Source organism: Meleagris gallopavo, chromosome 1 (genome assembly GCF_000146605.3).
Source record: "Meleagris gallopavo isolate NT-WF06-2002-E0010 breed Aviagen turkey brand Nicholas breeding stock chromosome 1, Turkey_5.1, whole genome shotgun sequence".
In the NCBI taxonomy this organism is placed as follows: Eukaryota; Metazoa; Chordata; class Aves; order Galliformes; family Phasianidae; genus Meleagris; species Meleagris gallopavo.
Window position 1 is genome coordinate 109,431,296 of NC_015011.2, and position 12,290 is coordinate 109,443,585.

The 12,290-nt window shown below is 46.8% G+C and overlaps 1 protein-coding gene and 1 long non-coding RNA gene across 2 annotated transcripts; one reads left to right on the plus strand and one right to left on the minus strand.

Moving 5' to 3' along the window:
* Positions 1-3,167: 3,167 nt before the first annotated feature.
* LOC116217490 lies at positions 3,168-7,977 on the plus strand. Its single transcript, XR_004162093.1, has 3 exons — positions 3,168-3,921; positions 4,478-4,558; positions 7,894-7,977. It is a non-coding gene; the product is annotated as an uncharacterized LOC116217490 (long non-coding RNA).
* NYX (nyctalopin) lies at positions 4,056-6,660 on the minus strand. Its single transcript, XM_031557071.1, has one exon. It carries the CDS (start codon positions 6,099-6,101, stop codon positions 4,674-4,676), a length of 1,428 nt encoding a protein of 475 aa, XP_031412931.1. The 5' UTR covers positions 6,102-6,660; the 3' UTR covers positions 4,056-4,673.
* Positions 7,978-12,290: the final 4,313 nt, after the last annotated feature.

Sequence of the window (12,290 nt, forward strand, 5' to 3'; positions counted from 1 at the left end):
TTCTTAATTCATTGTCTTTGTTCCATGGGTGATATTTTCTATAAAGCTCTTTTAAAATTCCTCTGGAGGTTTTGGCACTTACACTCACTAAGTCTCAGTTTGTCAAACTCCATGGGTCTCTATCAGATTTGGGCAGCAGGCAAGAAGAGAGGAGTTTTTAGTGTTAGCGTAACGAACTCATATCTTCACTCTAATAAAGTAGGCATTTAAAAAGCTGTGTTTAATGTGACTAGAAGTGTTTTTTTTTTTCTTACCCAAGCCAGCCCTGTGCTATGAAGTTCTCACTAGGGCAGCAGTGACCATGGCAGGCTACTTTCTTGCAAGGCTTCATATACGGCAGCGGAGGAACAGCAGTTTTCTAGAGTAAGCCACTTTATCTCAGTTGATTTGGCTCCTCTTGAATTTATGATCACAACAATTATCAAGGAAAAACACCAATTTCAAGATCAAGATCTAATTGTTTTAAGAGTTAATAGCAAGATGTCATCAAGCCAAGAATTAACTGAATACTAAATACCCACTTCAAAACTGACAGTGAGGCTCCAGTGTCAGCTGGAGGGCATTTTCTGCCATTCTAGCAATAGTTATCATTACAGTGCCTGTATAGTTATGTTCTTGCCCTGGACTTCACATCTCTTGCCAAAGCAGAAAGACACGGTAAGACCTCCGCAAGATAAACAGAATAGCAAATACAACATTCTGAATAACCTTCCATCAAGAAATAGAAAAGACAAAATATTCATTCAAAAGGCAGATCCCTACTTCATCTTGTTTTCTAATTGAGAATTGGAAAATAACTTAAAATCGGTTATGGGTTGGTATCCACCCATACAGAGAAACCAACTCTTTGCTATGACCTCAGAAACAAAGCTCATGGCACAATGAACCAGGCACTTGGAGTCCAACTCAAGCTTTCACGATGCTGGAAGTCCTCTCAGGATTTGAGTGGAAACACTTTGCTGTCCTACCTGGGAAGCTTCTGCTCCAGGTAAGTGCAGGCCAAAGGCAATGCTCAAGCTGAGCACAGAGAGCTATGGGGATGGAGCAAGATGAAGGAGAGGGAAGGAAGGGGAAGTGTCATGCACAGACTCACAGGCTTCTGTTGGTGGAGCCAAAGGGCTCACTTGCCACCTACTCCATACTGCTAGCAATGCACGCTTCTGATCTTTCAAGGGCTCTGAGGCACAATCGGGATTTCAGAGCTGGAGGGAGCAAGGGCTGCTTCCATTACTACAGGGAAGCTGGAAGCCAGTATGTGTAGCTTGCACTTTCTCAGCAGCTGTAGTTGAATTGCAGACCCATAGGGAGATGCTTCCTGGGGCAAGCACTCTGGGATATACAATATGTCTACATTATTCATGCTTAAATTCACTGGGCCAGAACTGTACAGCTCCAGACCTGGTGTCTCCCGCAGTGTTCTCCTGGAGAAGGGGCAGCCCATGACCTGGACAAGTACACTCTTTGCTGGGTAAAGAACTGGCTGGATGGCCAGATCCAAAGAGTGCTGCTGAATGCAGTTAAATCCAGCTGGCAACTGGTTATGTGTGGTATTCTCCAAGGGTTGATATTGGGGCCTGTCCTGTTCAATATCTTTAATGATGATCTGGAAGAGGTGCACCCTCAGTAAGTTTGCAGATGGCACCAAGTTGGGAGAAAGTGTCAATCTGCCTGGGGGAAGGAAAGTTCTACAAAGGGACCTGGACAGGTTGGATAGCTGGGCTGAGGCCAATGGGATGAAGTTCAACAAGACCAAGTGCCAGGTCCTGCACTTTGGCCACAACCCCAGGCGGTGCTATAGACTTGGGGCAGAGTGACTGCAAGACTGAATGGAGTAAAAAAATCTGGGGGCGTTGGTAGACTCTCAACTGAACGTGAGCTAAGAAGGCCAACAGCATCCTGCCTTGTATCAGAAATAGATGGCCAGCAGGAGCACCGAGATGATCACCTCTGTATTCAGCTCTGATGATGCCACACTTTGAGTGCTGTGTTCAGTTCTGGGCTCCTCAGTACAAGGAAGACATGGAGGCCCTGTAGCGTGTCCAGAGTCTGAAGGGCAACAAAGGTGGTGAGGCGTCTATAGCACAGGTCTTATGAGGAGCAACTGAGGGAGTTGGGACTGTTCAGTCTGGAGAAGAGGAAGCTTGGGGGAGACCTTATTGTTCTCTACAACCGCCTGAAGGGAGGCTGTGGCAAGGTGAGGGTCAGCCTCTTCTTCCAGGTATCAGAAATAGGATGAGAAGGAATGGCATCAAGTTTCACCAGGGGAGGTTCAGGTTGGATATTAGGAACAAATTATTCTCTGAAAGAGCGGTGAGACATCGGAACAGAGGTGGTTGAGTCATGGTCCCTATAAGTGTTCATAGCTATGTAAATGTTGTACTGAGGGACATGGTGAGTGGGGAATATTGGTGATTGATGAACGGTTGGACTAGATCTTGGAAGTCTTTTCCAAACTTGGTGATTCTATGATCCTCTGATTCTGTAATTCTGTGGTCACACTGCAGTGTATCACAGACACTCTCCTTGTCCTTTACTTCACAGAGGAATCTCTGCCATTTTCAGGCATTTCACGTTCAGCTCTAATCTATCTGTCTGCTATTCTTGCACATAAAAAAAGCATATCTGAAGCAATAATTAACTTGAAAGCCATACTCTTTCAATTACGTAGTAAGACAATCCTCAGCTCTAATGCATTTCAGTAGAGGAAATGAAAGCATGGGTAATAAAACAATTCACTCATCGAACATCCATCCTATAGGAAGTGAAACATGACTTTTTGTTCCCAGTGTGCCACCATCTGTGTCAAACCTATTGACAGACCTTTGCTGACAGGATGAAGCACTGCTCCTGTAGAAGCATCCTTAACATAATACGCCTCTACAGCATTTGCCTGGACTGGTTTTGAAAAACAGCCTTTCATAATACAGAGATGAATTTAGCATTTAAGAAGATTAATGGATTCATAAATAGCCTGGAAATCCAAACTCATTGCATTTAGTTCATGGAACAGGTCAGACAAGCATTTATCAAACATCTGCCATCTTTCTTCACTGAGGGAAAAAACTATGGTCTAACTACAGATAGCTGAAGGGCCATCCTGACAGGGATTGCCTGGTATGGGCTGCTCTTAGAAATTCCTAGTGCTAATTACAAAGCAGCAAGTCTTTTTGGACAGAGCTCTGCATACCAAATGAGGCAGCCCTGAGGAACATGTCCTGAAGCCTTTTTGGTGACAGAATGTATGGGCACACTCGGATGGGGGGAAAAAAAGGAGCTTCCATTTCAGGAAGTAGCTACTGTGGCAGATGAGGAGTGCACAGTTGCTTTGTGTGAGTTCGTGTCAGCTTTCACCAGGGCAGTTTGCTACAAAGTCTGTGGGACACTTTGTGGGTTGTTTCCCTGACATGCTCAGCTGAGAGCACTGTTTGAGGCCAAGGGGTAAGCTCCTGGTCACAGCTGCTCTGGCCTGTGGCAAGGACCTGGCCCAGGGTATCTGCTGATGCTCCTTATGGATTCAGTGATCCTTACATATCCTTTCCAACTCAGGATATTCTATGATGCTATGATTCTAAGCATTGAGCCCTTTTGGAAGAAGTTTCTTGCATGAAACTTCCATGTCACCCAATACTGTTCAAAGGCCAAAGTCTATCTCCAGTTGTCCTGTCTTTTGCTTCTGTTTTTGAGTGGCCATTGGAGTGATATGAGGAAGCAGCAGGGGATGGGGAACTAATGAATGTGCCACCTCACACCAGGCTCTTATCTACAGATCTTGGGTTCCATTATACCCACCGGATCCCTGTCCTACCGTACAGCAGCACTGACCCTCCTTGCTTCCTGCATCTGAACAAAACCAGTTGTGTATCAGAAATGGATGTGCCCAGGTCTGCCAGACCATGGATATCTTCAACATCTCAAGGCCAGGTTGGATGGGGCCCTGGGCAGGGGCTGAGGGTTGTTTGGGCTTTGAGGTCCCTTCCAGCCCAAACCATTCTGTGATTCTATGATCTCTGAAGTCCATGTTTGCACTGAATTGTGTGTGAAAAAGCAAGAGTGGAGAAAACAAAAGTTTAAGGAAATGTTAGAAAGGCTAATTTAAATGCATTTCCATTTTTATTCTGATTTTGTGACATTTTAGTACTAATAAGTGATTATACATGTCCTATCATTTTATATGGACAGGTATACCACAATATGATAAGTTATGTATGATAGTATTGTGTGATAAATATTAATGACTGATAGAAATACAAAACAGTACAGTACAGTCTGTCTACATTTGTCATTGCCGTATTCCACTCCTGCTATCAGGACATGAAATAACCTATAAATAAAAACAGCATATTCCTTGAAACAATATATTCATTGAAAAATGAATCGAGCATTTGAAACAGACATTGAGGAGTCAACTGTTGTGTTGAAAGCTTTTCCTTGGAGAAGACTGTTTTGACAAAAATGTGTGTCTCTGATTTTCCTGCAGATGTCTCAGGATAGCAGGGAGAAGAAGAACAAAATCCTTATCTAACATCACTCCCAAAATGCCATGCTCACCCCAGACCAGGTACCATCCTCCTCTTTAAAAGGGTCAGTGAAGTTTTGTAGCAACCCTGGGCAGTGCAAGGAAGAGACAAAGACTAAATGCTCCAGCAGGACGCATGCTTCAGGCAGCCTCTGCACTACTTGCTCTGGAAAATAACCACTGTAAGAAGTGCTGGGAGGTGGAAAGAAAAGGAGATGGCTTTGCTGCTGTCTTCCCTTGTGCCAGAAGTAACCCCATCAGTGAGTCCATCCAGTTGTGTAGTGTTACTGAAGACTTCAGTAGTGTTTGCCACCTCTTCGGGAAGGCCCATCTGAAGCAAGAGTTTAGAAATAAGGCTGTTGAACTTGCTCTCTGTGGTAGAGAAAGGCTCACTGCTAGGAGTCGGAATGTCAGATGTGACATTTAGTTCCACGGGGTCAAGACAGTAACCTTCTGGTGATCTATCGTAGAGCACGTCCATTAGATCAATCCCAGCTACAGAGGACGGGGAGGCACAGGGAATGTCCCTGACAAGTCTGTAGTTCTCCATCCACTCCTTCAGCCATTCAATGCGGCAGTCACACTCCCAGGGGTTGCGGAAGAGGTACAGCCGTCCCAGGAAGTACACAGGCTGGAAGACAGAGAAGGGCAGGGTCGTCAGGTTGTTGCTGTTCAAGTGCAAGGAGACAAGGCTGGTGAGGTTCTCAAAAGCCCCCTCCTCAATGTAGTTGATCCTGTTGCGGTCAAGATAGAGGACCTCCAGCTCCACCAGGTCCCTGAACCAAGTGTTGGAAACGTTCCTGAGGAAATTCCCCCCTAAGTTGAGCATTTTCAGGCACCTCAGGCCATCAAAGGAATTTTCTGGAAGCTCGCTGATCAAATTGTCATTCAGGTACAGGTACTCCATCTTTCGGCAGCCCTGAAAAGCTCGCTCGTGAACAACATTTATCCTGTTGTCTTGTAGATTCAGGTATTTTAGCTTGGTCAGCCCCTGCAGGGAGTTGTAGGCTACCGCTTCGATCCTGTTTCTCTCCAGGTAGACATGGGTCAGATTTTCCATGCCCCTAATGGCACCTGGAATCCTTCGGAAGTTGTTCTGGAAGCAGAAAAGCTCCTGCAGAGAGGGCAGCTCAATGAAGATCCTGTCTGGGATATTGAAGAGGTTGCAGTCCGCCAGGTCCAATTTGACCAGCCGCCGGAGAGCAGTGAATGTCCGTGTGTGCAGGTAGCGGATGTACTCGTTGTGAGCCATCTTCAGCTCTGTCAGGCTGGGCAGCCCTTTGAAAGCCCCCGGAGTGATGAAGGAGATATTGTTGTGGTTGAGGGACAGGGATTTAAGGGAAGGCAAAGTACCAAAGGCCCTCTCGGAGAGGAACTTGATGCTGTTTTTGTCCAGGTTAATAGAGGAAGCTTCACAGGGGAATTCACTGGGGATCTGTCCCAGGCCGGCACGGTCACAGAGGACAGAGCAGCTCCGTTCCTGGGTGCACACACAGTTGGCAGGGCAGGACCGCACACAGGCCCACACCGCGTGGACATGGGGCACCCAAAGGATCACTGACAGCAAGGAATGTGCCGACCCCATGAAGATGTGAGAAGAGAAAAATAAAAGACATCAGCAAACATATTAGTTATGATACAAGAAGAAATATTATGCTGCCTCTCCTCACTTCTAGGCAGGCTAATTGTCACACAGTATTTGTATGCCTTTGCTAAGAAGCCCTTGTGAACAACTCCTAGAAGTCTGCTGGTGTTTATAGACCCTCTGGGAAAGTGTTAATTTCTTACTGCATCTTTTCTGTGGAATTTCTTTCCCTAAGAGGGGAAATCATCCAGCCTGATTGGAGCAGCTTGCCCAGACAGGCTGTGGAGCCTCCACCATGGAGATCTTCAGAAGCCACATGGACGTCGTCCTGGCCACCCTGATCTAGATGTCACTGCTGAAGTGAGGGTTGGACCAGATGAATCCAGAGAGTTCCCTCCAACACCACTGATTTCTCAGCATTCCCATGATTGCAAGCTGGTGGGGACAAGGCTTGGCCACAGGAGCCTGCAGAGGTGTTTTGAAGGACTGGGGGCTGCAGTATTTCTGGGTGGAGGACAGAGGAGGGCAATCAGTGTATGCTGTTGATCTGGACAGGCTGGATCACTGGACTGAGGCCAATGGGATGAAGTTCAACAAGGCCAAGTGCTGGGTCCTGCACTTTGGTCACAACAACCTCAGGCAACTCTACAGCTATGAGGCAGAGTGGATGGAAGACTATGTAGAGGAAACAGACCTGGGGGTATTGTTCAATGTTCAGCTAAGCCAGCAGTGTGCCCAGGTGGCCAAAAAGGCCAATGGCAGCCTGGCTTGTTGCAGAAATAGTGTTGCCAGCATGTGCAGGGAAGTGATCATCTTTCTGCACTCAGCTCTGGTGAGATCACATCTTGAATATTGTGTTCAGTTTTGGGCCCCTCATGGCAAGAAAGACATTGAAGCTCTGGCAATGAAGCTGTGAGGGGTCTGAAACACAAGTCTTATGGGGAGTGGCTGAGGGAACTGGGATTGTTCCATCTTCCATTGGAGAAGAGGAAGCTCAAAAGAGACCTTATCGCTCTCTACAACCACCTGAAAGGAGGTTGTGATGAGATGAAGGTCGACCTCTTCTCCCATGTAACTAGAGATAGGATGAGACGGCCTCAAGTTGCACCAGGGGAGATTCAGGTTGGACATTAGTACTACTTTTCCAAAAGAGTGGTAAGTGCTGGAACAGGCTGCCCAGGGTGGTAATGGATTCACCAGCCCTGCAGGTGTTCAAGAAACATTTAGATGTTGTACTGAGAGACATGGTTTAGTGTGGAATATTGGTGATGGACAAATGAACAGTTGGATTGGATGACCTTGGAGGTCTTTTCCAACCTTTGTGATTCTAAGATTCTATTCCAAAAGTAGGCAGGGGAGATCAGTTAGCGGTCTGCAGCATGTCAGTGTTCATGCTTTTTGCATCTTTCAGTTTTATTCAGTCTTACACTTCTCCACCAAAGCTGTGAGCTGCTAAGGGTGCTCCTGTGTTCCATTAGACAGACACAAGGAAGGACAAATTCAGGAATATTGTTCAGATACTTTCTTAGTGCTCTCCCCACAAATGAGATACTCTGTACCATTCATGGGATCACAGATTCATAGAATCATTAATGTTGGAAAGACCACAAAGATCATCTAGTCCAACCATCAGCCCATGCCTGTGACAGCCCTAGACCATGTCACTCAGTGTGACATTACAGTTTTGCCAATTCTCAAGACCATCATCATAGTGTCATGAGTTTGGTGGGAGGAAGCACTTCCAGTCATTTTATCAGTCTGCCACCTGAGTGATGTGTGGTTTCTTGTCTAGTTAATCCCAAGCAGGTGGATGACCAACAAGGTGAAAGCTGTTGGGGACAAATCAGAGAAGAACGAAGGGAACAAGAGACATCAGCCAGCACACACTGGAACTTTTTGTGGAAAGAAACTCCTAGCAGCAAAATGAGTAAGCAATGAACTCGTTAGAGAGCAGGAACTGAATACTACAGATCTGACTTTGTAACCTCTTTCAAAGATACACCTGCTTCTCACCCAAATGGTGGTTTTTCTGCTGTTGTTCATTGCCCGTCACAAAAGCAAAATCCTTTCATACATTTTTTCACAGGAAATTATATCATCTTTTCCATCAATCACCTTTATTAACAGCATTGTAGGGACCACATGAGCGCTGCTGTGTGCCTGGTGAGTCCCAGGGGCCAAAGGGCAAGAAAGGGGCTTCTCCCCATGCTCTGTCTCACTGTCTGAGGGAGATTCCCAGCAGCTGAACCATCTCTCCCTGCTGCCATGCAGTACAGTGTAGGCCCACTACAGCTGTATTCCTCACTAAGCTTTGTTCCTTATTAAGAGAGACTTGTGAGGTGATGTGCAAGGAAGGATCACCTTCAGCAAGCATCCATTTGTTATTTTCACAGTACCCAAGGCTTTAGTGCACAGACCAAATGGCAGTGTGTGCAACAATTGCTCTGCCCTTCATCCTTTTGGAATGCAACACACATAGTATGGTATCTGGTAGTTTGCAGTGCCTGAAGTTTCTTCAACTAGGAGCAGGTGCCCATTGACACCAACCCAGCAGCCTCCCTACCCACATCAGCCCAAACTGTCCCTTGGTCACTGGGCTGAAAGGCAGAATGAGGTAAATGGAGGGCGCATCCCAGAAGGACTTTAGCTCTGGCTTCTGTTGGAATCAGGTCCCACCAAGCCCGGCCATCCTATGCTGACTGGAGAATTAGCAAAACAGGGACACTCAAGAAGAAACAGGAAAGGACTTGGAGAGGTGGGAAGAATTTTATGCAGTCTGACATTTCTTCATATTCTCTTCTCCTTTTTTCTAAACCCTTCTACTGACTCTTTAGCAGGGTACTGGGTAGGCAACGAATGATGATTCTAGAGACAAGAGGGGACACAAGGCACTGGCCTCAGTTGGCTCTGTCTTTGCACAGGGGCTGTGTCTTTTGCTTCCCTCTTCACCATTCCTCATCATTGTGTGCAAACAGGGACATATGTTGTTTTTTTGATGCTGTTACATAAACTGAGGTTCAGACAGATTAAGGATTTGCCTGTTCCCAAATGTTTGGCTGCAGGTGGCTGTCTGGAAACAGCTGATGGAAGTACTGTTGCTGAAACAAGAACCTCGCATGGGCTCACGATGACATCCAGGGAGACATATGTGCATAGGTTGCCCCATATGTGAGACTGTCCCAAGCAAGCTCAGCATTCAGCAGCATCTACTCCAACCTTGGTCCCATCTATGGCCTTTGGAGCAAATCTCCCCCAGCAGCTGTGTGCACTGCATGCTGAGTAGAAATGAGCAAAATACTCTCCTTCCCCTCTCTGCCTGCTCTCTTATCTCTTGATAGAGGAAACGTCTGCCCCCAAGCCATTTTCCAGCATTTCTCCTTAGGAACAATTTTTTGGAGCCAAGTCTCTTTCTTCTGCTAGTGGCATTTCACAGCACACATCTAAGATCTACAAGTGTAACTTGCTCTGTACAGTACATGGAAAGGAAATGTTTGAGGAGCGGCCAACTGGAAAACATCCCCCAGGCAACAGGAGTTCAGAGGAGCCCCCCAGCAGCTTTGTTACATTCTCCCTTTTTCTCATGCAAAGGAGATGTTCCCAAATCCCCCCTCCTGCAAGCACAGGAAAGTGGTCTCACCTGACAGTCAGATCTCCTCTGACCAACACAGCATGAAACATCCCACTTTGCCATCCTCAGTCCTTCCCCCTCCCCACAATGGATGCTATTTGCTTTTAACACTGTCAGACAGAGCAGCAGCTGATGATGCCTCCAACTCATTGACATAGTGTGCAGATAAGATGTGTTTTTTTTTTTAAAAAGGATGGAATTCAGCATTAAGGTAACAAATATTAGTGAGATTAAGGAATAGAAAAATTCCACCCAGGGATGATCTCTTTCATTCTTTTAAATAACAACAAAATTTGAAAGAATGAGAGACCAAAAAACTGTTTGCCAGAGATTTTAGAAGGGTGAAGAGGCAGTGCTTGCAATAATTCCATATCTAACCTACAGAACAATCCATTCAACCCACTACTGGGTAATGCAGAATAAGAATGCTACTCACCATTTAAAATGATGACAAACATTACCTTGATTATTCGCTAGTGGCATTTCAGGTCTGGCAAGCAAACTTGGGGGATCTAAAAGCACACAGGAAGAGCAGAGATAGGTTTCACCCTCTTGTTTGCCTGCATCATTTTCCCATTGCCAGGTCTATATTTACAGAGAAGACTGAGGAAGAGGATACTCCTGCACACGGCTTCTGACGGTCCCCAGCACTCCACACATCCTGCCGGGTGCCTTCCTTCCACCATCCACCTTCTCAGCCAACCCTGCAGGTTTTCCTTCTCTCCAGCTATGCTGACAGTGTGCTCCTGGCTGAGGTGGGAAGAGATCACCAATGGTCAGGGACTGGCCACCTCCCCAGGCAACAGATGCTGGCAGCACACTGAGCAGCCAAAGCTATGATTCCCAACAGAAAGCACCTACAGATATGGCTTACCTGGCTGGGCAGTGGCTGTGCTCTCCCTCCTGCTCACAGAGATGCCATTAGCTGCATTCTGCCTCTGGGAAGTTGGCATTTTTTTTCTCACAAGCTATCATTTAATGGCAGGAAAATCCTCAATATCAGGGGGAGATTAGTGGAGATGGAAGAACATGTCCGTCCCCTAAAGCTCCAAAAGCAGAACAGGGATTGCAGGCAATCTAAACCAGTGCTTTCTCCCCCTGCCAACCCACCATAAAAAAATTAAGCCCAGAACTGAACTGCTGCCATTCAAACAGCATTATCAAAAGCCATTACTCCACTGTCCATTAGATAATGGCTGAGGAGGTGGGGGCAGAGGGTGCAGCCTAAACATGATTATATTTGGGGACAAGCACAGGCTTATGGCTGCAGTTAATTGAGCTTTCCAAATAGGATGCCAATAAGCTTTGCTCCTAAAGGACGAGGAGATGACAGCAGCTCCGGGAAGGGACTGCAAACACAGGGAGCTTGTGTGGTGAGTATGGCCCTCAAAATAATGAGCACTGCATTGTCTAAAAGACAGTTTTGCTCATGATGCTGCAGCTGCTGCGTGGAAATCACAAGGACGGGTCCAGCATGTGGAGACTCTGCATTTGGGATGTGAATTGCTTTTTAAAGCCTTTTCTGACAGAATGATGATGGTCTCTGTGGAGAGAGGGAGCTGAATGAGCGAGTTATCTCAGCCCTCCATGCCTCAGGTAATTGCACTCACCGTGTCAGAGGGAAAATGACTCTATGCTTTATTTCTAAGTGAATTATTCTGTCTTTTTTTTTTTTTTCCCCTTCGGAAACGGAATACCTGATGAATTTATGCTCGATGCAGCAGGAAAGCTTCACTCTAGCAGCCACATTTGGGGGCGATGGAGGCAGGATGTGCCTGTTGCGATGTCAGCAGCCCCAACCCTGATGGCAGTGCTGCTGAAGCTGCCTCCAGCAGGGCTTAGCTCTGTGCTATCCACACACGAGCCCGCCTGTGGTCCCCTCTCAACCACAGCGCTGAGAAGGTGCCTCAGCAGAGGCGCAGTGGGGAAGCTGTCGGGGGGCACTGAGGTCACCTTTTCTGGGAAATACCCATCTGTGGGCAGCCAGCTGGCTGGGGAGCTTCGCTCTGCAGGCACCTCGGAGAGAAGGCTGCGGGAACACTGAGCTCTTCTGCCAGCCCCCGCAACTCCAGCTTTATGTTCTTATCACCCCTGGGGCCGAAATGAGATAGCAACGTGAGAAAGCGGTTCTGTGGGGAGAAGTTTCGGTCCTCTTATGTAGAAAAGCAGAAATTCTGAGTGGCAGATAAAAGAAACTTGTGTTTGGTTTAAAAACACAAAACAACTTTAAAAAAAAAACAACTCGGGCTTTAAACCATGCCTTGACATTTGTCAGTGTGACTCAGGGCTGATGAGCGCTCAAGGCTGGAAGTACAGCAGATGCTTAGCATTGGGTGTGCTTTCTGGCCCTGAATTCCCTCCAGCAGCCTCTGCTGATGTCCACGCTTCATGCTGGGTGCACACGGCACCTTTGAAGCCCTTGAATCTCCCTGGCAGAGCATTACAGACCAAAGCACTGCCTATTACAAGGCTTCACATTCACCATGGCTTCCACACTGCAAGTCCTTGCAGACCTGCTTGCATTCCCACATCAGCAGTGCACGCTGCCCAGGCATGGGCTG

Excerpts from the sequence above, each read along its gene's own strand:
- NYX (XM_031557071.1), bottom strand. The coding sequence starts at position 6,101 with ATGGGGTCGGCACATTCCTTGCTGTCAGTGATCCTTTGGGTGCCCCAT.